The sequence below is a fragment of the Malania oleifera genome, chromosome 7 (assembly GCF_029873635.1).
Source record: "Malania oleifera isolate guangnan ecotype guangnan chromosome 7, ASM2987363v1, whole genome shotgun sequence".
Taxonomy (NCBI): Eukaryota; Viridiplantae; Streptophyta; class Magnoliopsida; order Santalales; family Ximeniaceae; genus Malania; species Malania oleifera.
In genome coordinates this window covers 68,502,862-68,517,323 of record NC_080423.1, presented here as the reverse complement: position 1 = coordinate 68,517,323, position 14,462 = coordinate 68,502,862, and the positions used below count along the sequence as shown (strand labels likewise).

Genomic DNA, 14,462 nt, shown 5'->3' with positions numbered 1-14,462 from the left:
CTAGTTTACTAGTTGTACTTGTATGCAAGTCATTGGAATCGATTTTTCAAATTTTGCAGCAAATCTTACCATTTGATTTGATTCTCCATTCTCAATTCTTGAAATTGGAATTTCATTTCACAATTTGAATTTCAATTTGACAACTATGAAATTATAATTATTATTATTATTATTATTGGTGGCAGTAGAATGGTTGTCAACCTATGCTTTTTTCAGAATTTATTATTTAGTGAGGGTTACAACTGCCTTTAAGTTAAAAATGGAATTGTAATTCCTATACAATAAGGAGTCATTACCATTCTATCGAGCATGGAATTAGAATTCCAGTCAAAATGTGATTATGTCTTGATTTACGCAAACCAAACATGGGGAATGGGTATCGAGGTCTGAATTTCAATTCCTCTGTGATCCAAGGGGGGAAGTGTGCACAACATTACTGAATTCAGGAAGCAAGCATCAAACATATCCAAATACATCACCATGTGTCACAGGCCCAACACTTCACAACATGTAAGGGTCGTGTAACACTAGTTGTAGCACACAAACTTTTTACTAATCAGCTAAAAGTTAACTTAACCTAGGACACACCCCGAGTACACACATATAAGCATTGAATACAATGTAAGCAACAAGCGCCAAGTGAGAATGCAATCTCACAATACCTTCGTAGGCAAGGTGTGTTAGCAAGGAAGCCAAGTAGCCGAGCACAACTACAATAAACAGCGAATTTTACAATGTTGATGAATATGCACCCTCCCCGAGCTTTTTCATGTTTTTCTGAAAATAAGAGAAAACATCATATGACCGAGGAGTCATGCTCTCTTATTTACTAATATGTCACTCAACACAAGACATAGGTCCTACACAACTATTTATACTATGTTTACCCATGTATGGACCTATTGAAATTCAGCACAAGAACAAGGCCTGGACGAGCTTGGCTCGTGACAACAACAACAAACGAAGCCTTAAGTCCCACTAGGTGGAGTTAGCTACATGAATCCCTTCTAATGCATGTACTACACTTTTTTTTTTAAGAGTCCATGTTAAAATAAACGAAACTAAATTTAATCTTAATCCAAGTGGCAGAATATTGTACAGGATCTGCATAGCTCAAGCAAATACAATATTCTATTACCTTGTTCAGCATTGAGATCCCAAAGAGGTGATTTTAGGGGCATATTGGGCATGCTTAAACTCCTGCAACTCCTTGAAGTTCATCCATGGCTTGATCCAAACTTTTGCTTCATATATTTTTCTCTTCCCAGTATCAACAGCCTCCAATGTAAGATGATATATTTTACCAGCAACCACCTGTTCTTTTGCCTTCAATACCCTTCTAAACTCAAGAAGCGTGTTCTGCACGAATATCAATAGTACACAGAAATGCAAAAGGAGAAAATATGGAATTACACAATTACAAATAAACATCAAGAACTTGGGCAATTAAAAAGGACCCTCCCAAGATTGTGAACAAAACTGGGGAAAAAAATTCAAAAGAATGCTCTATGTAAATTATCTTAGTGGTGCACAACAATAGTAAAGGGCTACAACCCAAGGAAAAATAGGGAGAAAAACAGAGAGAAGAAAAAGGAAAAAGAAGAAGATATTGTCCCGGGGGAGGGGGGTGGCCTCCAAATTCAATATATTGTCTTTACATGATCTTCACAAACTAGTTTATAGGAATAGACTAAAATACAAAAAATTAGTAATAAACCCCATAAAAGACACACCTATTACAAACAAATCCTACATGCACACAAAAGGCTAGCTACAAATTAACTAAGTGCAAATAATATCTAAAATTAACTGAATACATTTGGGTCTGAAACCCAACAATCCCTTTGACCTTAATTCTTTGAACTCTATATTCAAATTGGGTCCACATGACCCATCCAATCACTTCCTTCTCATCATACATCACTTAGAATTTATCTTTTTTTAATAATTTTTTTTTTTCGAAAAAAAAAACTAAGCCTATGCACACCAAAAAATAAATAAAAAATAAAAACATACATTTTAGGAAGGAAGGCATTTTACTCATCTACTTCTCCTCTTCCTTAAATTGCCTCATGTGATAGGATTTCCGAGCCTCCAATCTTCTCAGGATTTTCCCTTAGATTGGGATTTTGCCTTAGATTGTGCAAAATGGCCAAAAGGGATTCATATATTTAATCCCACATAGTGGGGATTATGACTTGTACCAAGAACTATATGCAACTATGCACAAGGTTCCCATACCATCAAGGGTTTAGGGCAAGTAAGACATATGCAGCCTTGCCTCCATGCATAGAGAGACTCTTTTCAGTGATTTGAACCTATAACCTCAGGTTTGGATATAACACTTACCTTTGCGTCAAGGCTTGCCCTCAACTCCGTGCAACTAGACTTTGAAATTAATTACTCACAAATGCAGGTCTCTCCTTTACAACTCAATGAAAAAGGTTCATATCTCTCCCCTCACTGTTTACCATGTAAACAAAGGCATGTCGCTTTCCTGCACACAATGGGTCACATAAAATAGACTATTGGGCATAGGCAATGAGCCATGGGATAGCCCCCTTCCCCGGCGAGTGCGCACAAGAGAGCAATAAGCTCGTAAAATAAAGTGATGAAGGCAACGAAAAAATTGAGGCCTTCCCAATATACTTAGTATATGCGCTACTGAAGTTATTGTTGTCTCTTAACTTGTTCTAGCCAATTACTGCAGCTGAGCAGCTCATCAGGTAGATCCATCATACGAGTACATGTGCACTCACCTAGCCAATTAAAATTGAGAAATGCAAAACTACAACATTAGAACTTTTAAAATATTAATGCTAAATGTATCACACCATAAAATTTTAAACCATTAAACCAATGCCACCATGTACGTCTCTTTCACCAAGTACATAAAGCCAGTTCATATTGCAATATATTTCTTCAGAAATTACAAATCAGTCAAATAAGTTAAATCATTTCAAATAAATTAAATCAATATCTACAGCATAAAAATCCCCATTAGCATTTTTGGTAAACGAAACTCGAGAATAAGAGTAAAGAAAATTGAATCCAGAATCAAAATCCGACGAACCCACACAACACATAGGAGAAATAGAGAAAAAAAAAATTATATGAAACAAAAATATAAAGTATAGAAACAAGAGAAGACAGCAGAAAATAAACCCAGAAAGGAGCAGAGGTGAGGACTATTCCGAGCCTAAACAAATTAAAAGAAAAGAGAAAGGAAAGCAAATCAAAGAAATATCATCGAAAGCGACAAAAGACCTTCTCCTTGTTGTATTCTTCCACAGCGAATCGGGCAACGCCGACGATCTCGGCGCTATTTCGCATCCCGTTACGGTCGCAAAACGCTCCGAAAACGGGCTTGATCTTCCTGATCAAACGAACCTCCCCGTCCCCGCAGAACCCTAGGTCCCAACATGCAGCAAGGAGAACCACCACACTGAACAAAGAACCCCGAGACGCAGCGTTCAGCTTCATCGGCTCTCTATCTCTCTGTCTTCCTTTCTCTCTCTCAGCCACAGAAGAATTTATATGATTCTCTGATGATTGGAGGATTGGACGTTGGAGTGTGAGGGCGGGTGGAAACCGCCCGTAGGTTTTTGCATTTGGGCGGTAGTTGGCGACTTCGTTGCTAAGGAAAGAGCAGTTGCATCTTGCAAGCAAGAAAAATATCGCGTTTGACCCGAAGTTCTTCCCGGGTCAATCTATGGCATTGTTTGGCAGCCGAGGTTTTGACCCGACTTTCTTCCCGGATCATCTTACTACCCGTCTCGCTGGTGGCTAATCTCTTTCTTGAGGACTCCCATCACCATCTGAAAATAAAAATTAAAAATTAAAACTACTAACCCGTTTAGTCAATAATTTTAAAACTATTATAAAAGATACAGAAAATAAATAAATAAATAAATAAATAAATAAAGACAAGATAGAAATTTACATGATTCAGTCCACTCTTTTGCTGATATGTTGACACGTAGACGACCTCCGAATGTCCACAATCATAAGAAATTGTTTTGTAGGTTCGCATGGATTATTTGAAGACTTATGAGGGAAGACTTTATTATTATTTTGCTTGGATTTGTATTTGTTTGGATATTTCATTTCAAGATTATTAGGTGCTTGAAAACCCAAGGAAGTGTTGAAGCAAGATCCATCTCAAGACCCATGTGGGCCCCACATGACTCCAATGGATCTCACATGGATTGGGTCTCCCTTTGACTTATGTTTTATATTTAATTTGTAATATGACAAGACAATTAAGTTTGCTTGCATGTGTGAGTCTAGCAAGTTGTGTGAGTGTCTTTAATATGTTAGTAAGTTGAAGTGTTTATTATTTGTGTCTCCCATGCTTGTGTGGGAAGTAGAAGTTATTTAATGTTTTGTCCCCCTATTCTAACTTAGTTAGTTAATGTCTCGTTACCCCCCCCCCCCCCCATCCCCGCCAACCCCACCTTCCCCTATTTTAGCTTATATATTCCATTGTAAAAACTCAAAAGAGAGCTAAGTTTGAATATTGACATTAAGACTACACTGAGCTTATCATATCTTATCATTCGGTAGCGTGCATTGATTTGTGATATTGTACGTAGTGGTACATATCTGCTTGTGTAAGAAGCATTTCCTTATACGTCAAATTTATACACATTTGTTATATTCCAGGCGTAGGCCTGAAGAGGGAGACTAACCCAGTGGAATAGTCCCGGACTGGCTTAGACCCGATTAGGAAAGTTAGGTGCACCACCCTGGTAAGATGTATTGTAAACGGTGCCGCTCCACCCATGAAGTGAGCTTATAGTTGAATCCTTGTGCTGGTGTAGCCAAGGCGGGGACGTAGGTACTTTAACCAAACCTCGATAACATTTCGCGTGTATCGTTTACATTTTCCGCACTTTTACTTCACTGCACGTGTATGTTTATTTATTTATTGCATAAACTGAGCCTAGGTTGTGTAATACTGTTGTTAAACTGATTGGCCTAAGCGATAATTTTTAAATACCCAATTCACCCCCCCTTTTGGGAATACACCAAAGGTAACAATTGGTATCAGAGCCTCGTAACTTAGACTTAAACGTCATTTAGTAAAAGATCATGATGCCTCGTGTTAGTGCATCCCCTTCATGTGAGGGGAGGTTGGTCACACACCCACCAGTATTTTGTGGTAAAAACTGTGCTATATGGAAATTTAGAATGATTATATATGTGAAAGCTTTAAATTGGAGATTTTGGAAAATCATTGATCAGGGTGATAGTGTGTGCCTGTTAAATCCTTTGATTATATTGATGTTCCTAAACCTGAACGTGAATTGAATGATACTGATAGGAACTTAGTGCAAGTAAATTTTGATACTATGAATACCTTTCTACATACTTTAGATTCTAATGTTCTATGTGAGGTTATAGCATGTAGCAGTGTTAAGGAGATTTGGGGTGAACTTAAGAGGAGATATAGAGCATCCATGCAAAATAAAGTGATCACTTCTTGTGACTCAAGCTTTATGGATCTTGAAGGAGGTAACCCGTGCTTTGTTGCTTCAACTAATGATGAGGTAATCTCAACTCTTTTCATTTTATTAGTCAAATCTGGAAATGATTCATGTGATGATTTGAATGATGTATCTAATTCTGAATCATGTGATAGTAGCGACAGTGAAAGTATGTCTACTTATGAAAAACTGCAAATTGAATATATTAGAATTCATAAGTAACTTGTTAAAGCTAACAAAAGATATACTGCTTTAGAAAACAAGTATAAGGCATTTTTGGAAGAATGTGAATCAAAACCTCTTGTTGAAAGGGAAAATGTTTTAAAAATCAAACAGTTAGTAAACAAGAATGAAAAATTAGAAAAAGATTTGAATTGTAATAACCCAAGAAAAAAAAAATGAATAATAATAATAATAGTTAGTATTAAAAAAAAAAGTGTTTCTCTGTTAGGATCCTTGATTCCATGTTTGATGCCTAAGAAAGACCTTGTCTAAGCGAGTGCTCAGAGACCATTGCGGCTCAGTCGCTCACTGAAGGTCAGCCTGGTCAAAATGGAATTTCATAGGATAAACAGGGTAGACACTGTTTATATACGTAAATAAGTACATAAAATAATGTTTTGACTGATATAATTTGTAGAAATATATGATAAAATAATAATAATGTAAGTGTCATATATGGGGCCCACAAGACTGTGTGGGGCCCACATGAATCCCGAAGCCGTATGGAGGTTTACACGAGTCTCAAAGCTATTTAGGATGCATATAATCGTATAAGAATTATTCGAGTTACGTAGGATCCATTCGGGTCTCGAAGTTGTGTGGGGCCCACAAGACCGTGTGGGGCCCACATGAGTTTTCAAAATTTAAATTTAATTCTTGTTCAAAAATAAATAAATACTAAAAATAGTTTAAAAGTAATAACAATGATAATAATAATAATGATAATAATGATTAAGAAAAATAATAAAATAATAAAATAATTAATTAACTAATTGATTAATTAATTAGGTAAGTAGTTAATTAAGAATTTATTTAATGGGAATGGTGGCAAGTACTCCCACATGGCCTCCATCCTCATCCCATACTCAACCCATACCTTGCCCATTCTTTAATTTTTAAAAAATTATAATTTCACCCATCTCCCCACACTTTTATAAATTCTATTTCTTCCCCAAAATTTTCCTATAAATAGGGAGCTCTCAACCTTCATTTTTCACAACAATTTTCCAAGGAAGAGAAGGATTAGTGAGTGAAAGAATTTGTGGTGGAGAGAGAATTTTTGAATAAATTCTCAATCACCCACTTTTTCCGATCTCATTTCTTAAAGATAATTATTGTGTTCGTAGCACACGGTAAAAGAAGAAGGTAAGTAAATTTTGATTATGTTAGTTTCTTTTTATTTTAAATTCATACCTGAGTTTATTTTGTACGTAAATTTTAATTATGTTAATTAGTTCCACAAAATTTCCATGAGTTTATTTTTACGCATATTTAATTATACCAGTTCTATTTTTAATATACTTGCATCTATTTTTGGGTTAAGAAATGTTCCAATCCCCTCGGGTAAATTTTCAGCATTTCTTTCTATTCAAAAATAAAATTATATATATTTTTAACACAAAAATTGTGTGGCATGAGTTTATTTCTACGTTGCATTTTTAATGAAAATATGAGTAAAGATGAGATTTTTACGATATTATTTTAAATTGCATAAATTATAATAAGATGATTTTAAAACCCCTTATGGCAACGAAAGTTCAAAATTACAGATGCTCGGTACCGCAGTTTAAAGTTTATACGGATCAGAGTGCACCCACACTGTTTACAGAGTGATTATTTATGTTAGTGGATTTCTCCTGAGTGCGCACCTGGTTCCGGACCAAGACTTAATAAAGAAAATCTCACTTAAAGTTTACGTACGTTGATTTAGTTTGGTCGGCCAGCCAGCTAAGTCCAGTCTTCGGACCGCACAACCCAGTCATGGGGGTAAACATGACTTACGGCAAACAGACCTAAGGGTGGGTTTTTATAATATATGTTTATACATATTTAATTAGGTGTACAAAGTTACTGATGATTTGAAGGAAAAGTGTAAGTTTACGTGAAAAAGGATCATTTTGGTGCTTAAATGACGATCTAAGGAAAACATATAAGGAAAAGTATATGTATGTTTATCATTAAATATTTTTACAGTTTTAAAGTTAAAAGTTTAATTTAGCAGTTATAGTATATGATTGTAAAAATTTACTGTTGAAATTGATGACAAAAGTTTTATACAGAAAATTTTAAACTTATGTTTATTCTAAAAGTAGTCTTGAAGTTATAGTATTAAATATTGTTTTACGAAATTCTTTAAAAACTCATTTTGGCCACACACTAATAATAATCTTATTTACTTACTGAGCGTTGTCTCACCCCAATCATATTTTATTTCAGATAATTCTAAAGGACATGTCGGAAATCAAGCTTAGCAAGCATGCGGGTGGGGATTAGAAAAATAAAGATTGGTTAGAAATATTAGTATGGTTTCAGATATTTATGTTTGTGTAATTTTTCTTCTTTTGAAATAAAGGATTGTAATATGGATGATTAGCGCTCTGGTTTAATAAAAGTTGAGTTTATTTTGCTTCCGCTGAAAATTAGTAGTAAAAAGTTAATATCCCAGACCCCTCGAGGTCGGGGTGTTACATTTAGTATCAGAGCAATAGGTTATAGGTTCTGTAGACTTTAAGAAATAATTTTACCAGAGCATAGGCATAACCATGATGTGGGTAAGAACGGGTAAATTAGGATGTTTTTCTTTAGCCTATAAATTTGATAAAATTTTAAAAATGAGGTTATGATTTTAAAATAACTCTAGTCCTTTCCCTCAGAATGGACCCAAGGAACAACAACGTAAGTGTTGAAGGAAACGAGAATAATATGAGTACTCGCAATGGAGAAGACATCAATGCTACTACAGTATTGCGTGACGTGGCACAAGTCATGAAGGAACTTCTGCGGAACTCCAAGGATCGGAATGATCCACCAACCCATGAAGGTTGTACGGTTGAACAGTTCAATCGAATGCACCCTCCGACTTTTGAGGGAAAAGCCGATCCAATTGCTGCAGAAGATTGGATGCAAGCAATGGAAGAAATACTACGAGTCCTTCATTGTACGGACGAACAAAAGGTGCTATATGCAGCCTATAAAATGATTGGTGAAGCCAAACGTTGGTGGAACTCGAAAAAGTTACTCTTGGAGGAAGGACCAAATCCAACCGTCCTCACGTGGGAGCGTTTTAAGGAAGTCTTCTTTGAACAATTTTTCCCCAAAATCACCAGAGATGCCAAGGCCAGGGAATTTTTGGAGTTGAAACAAGGAAATATGAATGTACAACAATATGCAGCAAAGTTCATTGAATTATCTCGTTTTGCATCTTATTTGGTTCCGGACGAATCAAAGAAAGCTCGAAAATTTGAAGAAGGATTGAACTCAAGGATTTATGAGATGGTAACAGTATTCGAGCTCGAAGACTTCTCCCAATTGGTGAACAAAGCAACGAAGGCTGAAGAAAGTCTACAAAGGAGTGCGGAGATATCCGAGCAAAGAAAGAGGCCCATGCCACAAGGGTCTCACCCTGGTAGAAATCAAGGACCTTGTAAAAGGAGCAACAACAACAACAACAACAACAACAGCAACAGTAGCAGCAGCAATGTGGGGCGAGGGCAAACAGCGAGAAACCCAAACAATGCACAAGGCACCCCTTGTCCAAAATGCAACAAATTACATGGGGGAGAGTGTCGAGCTGGACTAGGGGTATGTTATCGGTGTGGTGAACCAGGTTACATGCAACGAGAATGCCCACAAAATCAACAAAGAGGAGGCAACCAGGCACCTCGAAGCAACAATCGACAGAACACCACTCAGGCACGTGTCTATGCCCTCACTCCAGGAGATGCCGAAAATACTAGTGATGTGGTGACAGGTATTATTCCTATATTCTCCAAGAAAGCAGTAGTATTATTTGATTCTGGAGCCACACACTCCTTTATATCTACAGCTTATGTTAAAATATACGGGGTAGAGACTCAGCCATTATAGACTGAGTTATCTGTGGGTACACCAATGGGAACGTCAGTAGTATGTAAAAAAATACTTAAAGGCTACCTAATTTGTATTGAGGAAAGAATACTACCGGTTAACTTGGTAGTATTTAATATGCACGGGTTTGACGTAATTCTTGGGATGGACTGGCTAACTTCTAGTTATGCTAGTATAAATTGCTATAATAAGGAGGTTTTGTTTAGACCTCCTGGAGAACAAGAATACAAGTTCAATGGAACTCATGTATACCCTTCACCACAAATATTGTCGGCAATCCAGGCAAAGAGATTACTCTTGAATGGATGTCAAGGGTACCTAGCATGCGTGGTGGAGGCACCAAAGGAAGAATTGAAGCTCGAGGATATCCCAATAGTAAGGGAATTCTCGGATGTATTCCCTGAGGATTTACCTGGGCTACCTCCTGATCGCGAAATCGAGTTTGTTATCGACCTACTACCAGGGACGACACCGATATCTAAAGCTCCATACAGAATGGCACCAATAGAATTGAAAGAACTGAAGGAACAATTACAAGAGTTGCTGGACAAAGGATTCATCAGACCCAGCGTGTCACCATGGGGTGGACCAGTACTGTTTGTTAAAAAGAAAGATGGATCGATGAGAATGTGTATTGATTATCGGGAAATAAATAAAGTGACCATTAAGAACAAGTACCCAATACCTTGCATAGATGACTTGTTTGATCAACTCCAAGGAACACAAGTCTTCTCTTAAATTGACCTCCAATCAGGGTACCATCAAGTGAAAATCAAATCAGAAGATGTTCCAAAGACCGCATTCCAAACGAGATATGATCACTATGAATTCTTAGTCATGCCATTTGGACTGACCAATGCTCCTGCTGCTTTTATGGACCTTAGGAATAGGGTTTTTCATGAATATCTAGATCAATTTGTGGTGGTTTTCATTGATGATATTTTGATTTATTCAAAAAGCCCCCAGGAACATAAGAACCATTTGAGGCTAGTACTCAAAATACTAAGAGAAAAGAAACTCTATGCCAAACTTACGAAATGTGAGTTCTGGCTAGAAAGAGTTGCATTCTTAGGGTACGTGATATCTAAGGATGGTATTTCTGTGGACCCAGGTAAAATAGAGGCAGTAGTGGATTGGGCGAGACCAAAAAATGTTCATGAGATCAGGAGTTTCTTAGGTCTGGCAGGATATTATCGTCGATTTGTGGAAGGGTTTTCTAAAATATCTGGTCCTCAGACGAGATTGACAAGAAAGAATGTGAAGTATGAATGGACTGATGAATGTGAGCAAAGCTTTCAAGAATTAAAGCAACGACTCATCACTACCCCGGTGCTGACAATTCCATTAGGAGAAGATGGTTTTGTGATCTACAGTGATGCATCTCGGAAAGGGCTCGGGTGTGTATTAATGCAACAGGGGAAGGTCATTGCATATGCTTCTCGACAACTCAAGGACTACGAGAAGAATTATCCCACACACGATTTGGAGCTAGCAGCTGTAGTATTTGCATTAAAGATCTGGAGACACTATCTTTATGGTGAAAGGTGTGAGATTTTCACAGACCATAAAAGTCTCAAATACTTTTTCACACAAAAGATATTAAACATGAGACAAAGAAGATGGTTAGAATTAATCAAAGATTATGATTGCGCCATCAACTATCACCCAGGAAAAGCCAACGTGGTAGCAGAAGCATTAAGTCGAAATTCAATGAATGCGTCAATCTCGGCAATGGTGACCCAACATCAAATTATGATGGACCTAGAAAGATTTGGTGTGGAAATAGTAGAAGGAAATCATCAAGCTCTTATTGCTAATCTGGTAATCCAACAGACCTTACAAGAAAAGATTAAGGCTACACAGATGGAAGATGCAGAGCTAGTGAAGATTATGGGTAAGGTATAGAGTGGACTGAAGGGAGACTTTAACATCTCTGACGATGGAGTTTTGAGATTCCAAACTAGATTGTGTGTGCCCAATGAAAAAGATATCAAAAGAACAATCTTGGAAGAAGCTCATCGATCTCTTTATACAGTGCATCTGGAAAGCACGAAGATGTATAGGGACTTGAGAGAGTCTTTTTGGTGGAATAACATGAAGAGGGAGATTGCACAATTTGTGGAACAGTGTCATACTTGTCAGCAAGTAAAGGCTGAGCACCAGAGACCAGCAGGACCACTGCAACCACTCCACATTCCTGAATGGAAATGGGAGCACATCTCCATGGATTTTGTAACTGGGCTACCTCCAGCACTCCATGGACAGAACGCCATCTGGGTGGTTGTTGATCGTCTAACAAAGACCGCTCACTTTATTCCAATCAAAGTTAACTACTCTATGACCAAGCTTGCAGAATTATATGTTCAAGAGATAGTTAGACTACATAGCGTGCCCATTTCTATCGTATCAGATCGAGATCCACGATTCACATCACAATTTTGGAAGAGTTTGCAAAGAGCCTTAGGATCACGACTTACCTTCAGCATAGCATTTCATCCTCAAACTGATGGACAGTCAGAGAGAACCATTCAAATATTGGAGGATATGTTGAGAGCTTGTGTACTGGATTTCAAAGGAAGTTGGATTCAGTATCTACCGTTAGTTGAGTTCGCCTATAACAACAGTTATCAGTCCAGCATAGAGATGGCACCGTATGAAGTGTTATATGGCCGAAAGTGTCAATCCCCATTATATTGGGATGAGGTTGGCGAACGACGAATTTTAGGTCCCGAGATTATACAAAGAACCTCTGAGAAAATTAAGCTCATCCGAGACAAAATAAAAACCGCTCAAAGTCGACAAAGGAGCTATGCGTATACCCGTCGACGTGAGTTGGAGTTTGAAGTGGGGGATAAAATATTTTTAAAAGTAGCTCCAATGAAAAGAATCATAAGGTTTGGGAAGAAGGGCAAACTAAGCCCCAGGTATATTGGACCATTCGAGGTATTGGAGAAGATTGGTCCAATCGCTTACAGAATTGCCTTACCTCCTACACTATCGAGAATTCATGATGTATTTCATGTCTCAATGTTAAAGAAGTACGTCCCAAACCCTTCTCATGTGATAAGTTATGCGTTGTTATAAGTTAGTGACACTCTATCATATGAAGAAGTACCAATCCAGATTCTAGACAAGAAGGATCAGGAGTTGCGCACAAAGAAGATTTCACTAGTAAAAGTGCTCTGGCACAACCACGACTTTGAGGAAACATCATGGGAGCTAGAAGCAGAAATACGCCAAAAATACCCACATCTTTTCGACGATAGCAGGATCGAGTAAAAGCACAACATTATACAAGGTACTCATTTAAATCTTTGTAAATTTCGAGGACGAAATTTTTATAAGGAAGGGAGGATGTAATAACCCAAGAAAAAAAAATGAATAATAATAATAATAGTTAGTATTAAAAAAAGAAAGTGTTTCTCTGTTAGGATCCTTGATTTCATGTTTGATGCCTAAGAAAGACCTTGTCTAAGCGAGTGCTCAGAGACCATTGCGGCTCAGTCGCTCCCTGAAGGTCAACCTGGTCAAAATGGAATTTCATAGGATAAACAGGGTAAACACTGTTTATATACGTAAATAAGTACATAAAATAATGTTTTGACTGATATAATTTGTAGAAATATATGATAAAATAATAATAATGTAAGTGTCATATGTGGGGCCCACAAGACTGTGTGGGGCCCACATGAGTCCCGAAGCCGTATGGAGGTTTACACGAGTCTCAAAGCTATTTAGGATGCATATAATCGTATAAGAATTATTCGAGTTACGTAGGATCCATTCGGGTCTCGAAGTTGTGTGGGGCCCACAAGACCGTGTGGGGCCCACATGAGTTTTCAAAATTTAAATTTAATTCTTGTTCAAAAATAAATAAATACTAAAAATAGTTTAAAAGTAATAACAATGATAATAATGATTAAGAAAAATAATAAAATAATAAAATAATTAATTAACTAATTGATTAATTAATTAGGTAAGTAGTTAATTAAGAATTTATTTAATGGGAATGGTGGCAAGCACTCCCACATGGCCTCCATCCTCATCCCATACTCAACCCATACCTTGCCCATCCCTTGCCCATTCTTTAATTTTTAAAAAATTATAATTTCACCCATCTCCCCACACTTTTATAAATTCTATTTCTTCCCCAAAATTTTCTTATAAATAGGGAGCTCTCAACCTTCATTTTTCACAACAATTTTCCAAGGAAGAGAAGGATTAGTGAGTGAAAGAATTTGTGGTGGAGAGAGAATTTTTGAATAAATTCTCAATCACCCACTTTTTCCGATCTCATTTCTTAAAGATAATTATTGTGTTCGTAGCACACGGTAAAAGAAGAAGGTAAGTAAATTTTGATTATGTTAGTTTCTTTTTATTTTAAATTCATACCTGAGTTTATTTTGTACGTAAATTTTAATTATGTTAATTAGTTCCACAAAATTTCCATGAGTTTATTTTTACGCATATTTAATTATACCAGTTCTATCTTTAATATACTTGCATCTATTTTTGGGTTAAGAAATGTTCCAATCCCCTCGGGTAAATTTTCAGCATTTCTTTCTATTCAAAAATAAAATTATATATATTTTGAACACAAAAATTGTGTGGCATGAGTTTATTTCTACGTTGCATTTTTTATGAAAATATGAGTAAAGATGAGATTTTTACGATATTATTTTAAATTGCATAAATTATAATAAGATGATTTTAAAACCCCTTATGGCAACGAAATTTCAAAGTTACAGATGCTCGGTACCGCAGCTTAAAGTTTATACGGATCAGAGTGCACCCATACTGTTTACAGAGTGGTTATTTATGTTAGTGGATTTCTCCTGAGTGCACACCTGGTTCCGGACAGGGACTTAATAAGGAAAATCTCAC

The 14,462-nt window shown here is 36.8% G+C and overlaps 1 protein-coding gene across 1 annotated transcript; it reads right to left on the bottom strand.

The window, feature by feature from the left end:
• Positions 1 to 321: 321 nt before the first annotated feature.
• Positions 322 to 3,682, bottom strand: LOC131160665 (cysteine proteinase inhibitor A). The gene is made up of 3 exons (XM_058116521.1): positions 3,268 to 3,682; positions 1,139 to 1,359; positions 322 to 777 (listed from the first exon to the last, which is right to left on the bottom strand). The coding sequence occupies exons 1-2, from the start codon at positions 3,481 to 3,483 to the stop codon at positions 1,144 to 1,146; spliced, it is 432 nt and encodes a 143-aa protein (XP_057972504.1). The 5' UTR covers positions 3,484 to 3,682; the 3' UTR covers positions 322 to 777; positions 1,139 to 1,143.
• Positions 3,683 to 14,462: the final 10,780 nt, after the last annotated feature.

Excerpts from the sequence above, each read along its gene's own strand:
- LOC131160665 (XM_058116521.1), bottom strand. The coding sequence starts at position 3,483 with ATGAAGCTGAACGCTGCGTCTCGGGGTTCTTTGTTCAGTGTGGTGGTT. Across the intron at positions 1,360-3,267 it reads AAGAATACAACAAGGAGAAG|AACACGCTTCTTGAGTTTAG; the intron begins GTCTTTTGTCGC and ends ATATTCGTGCAG.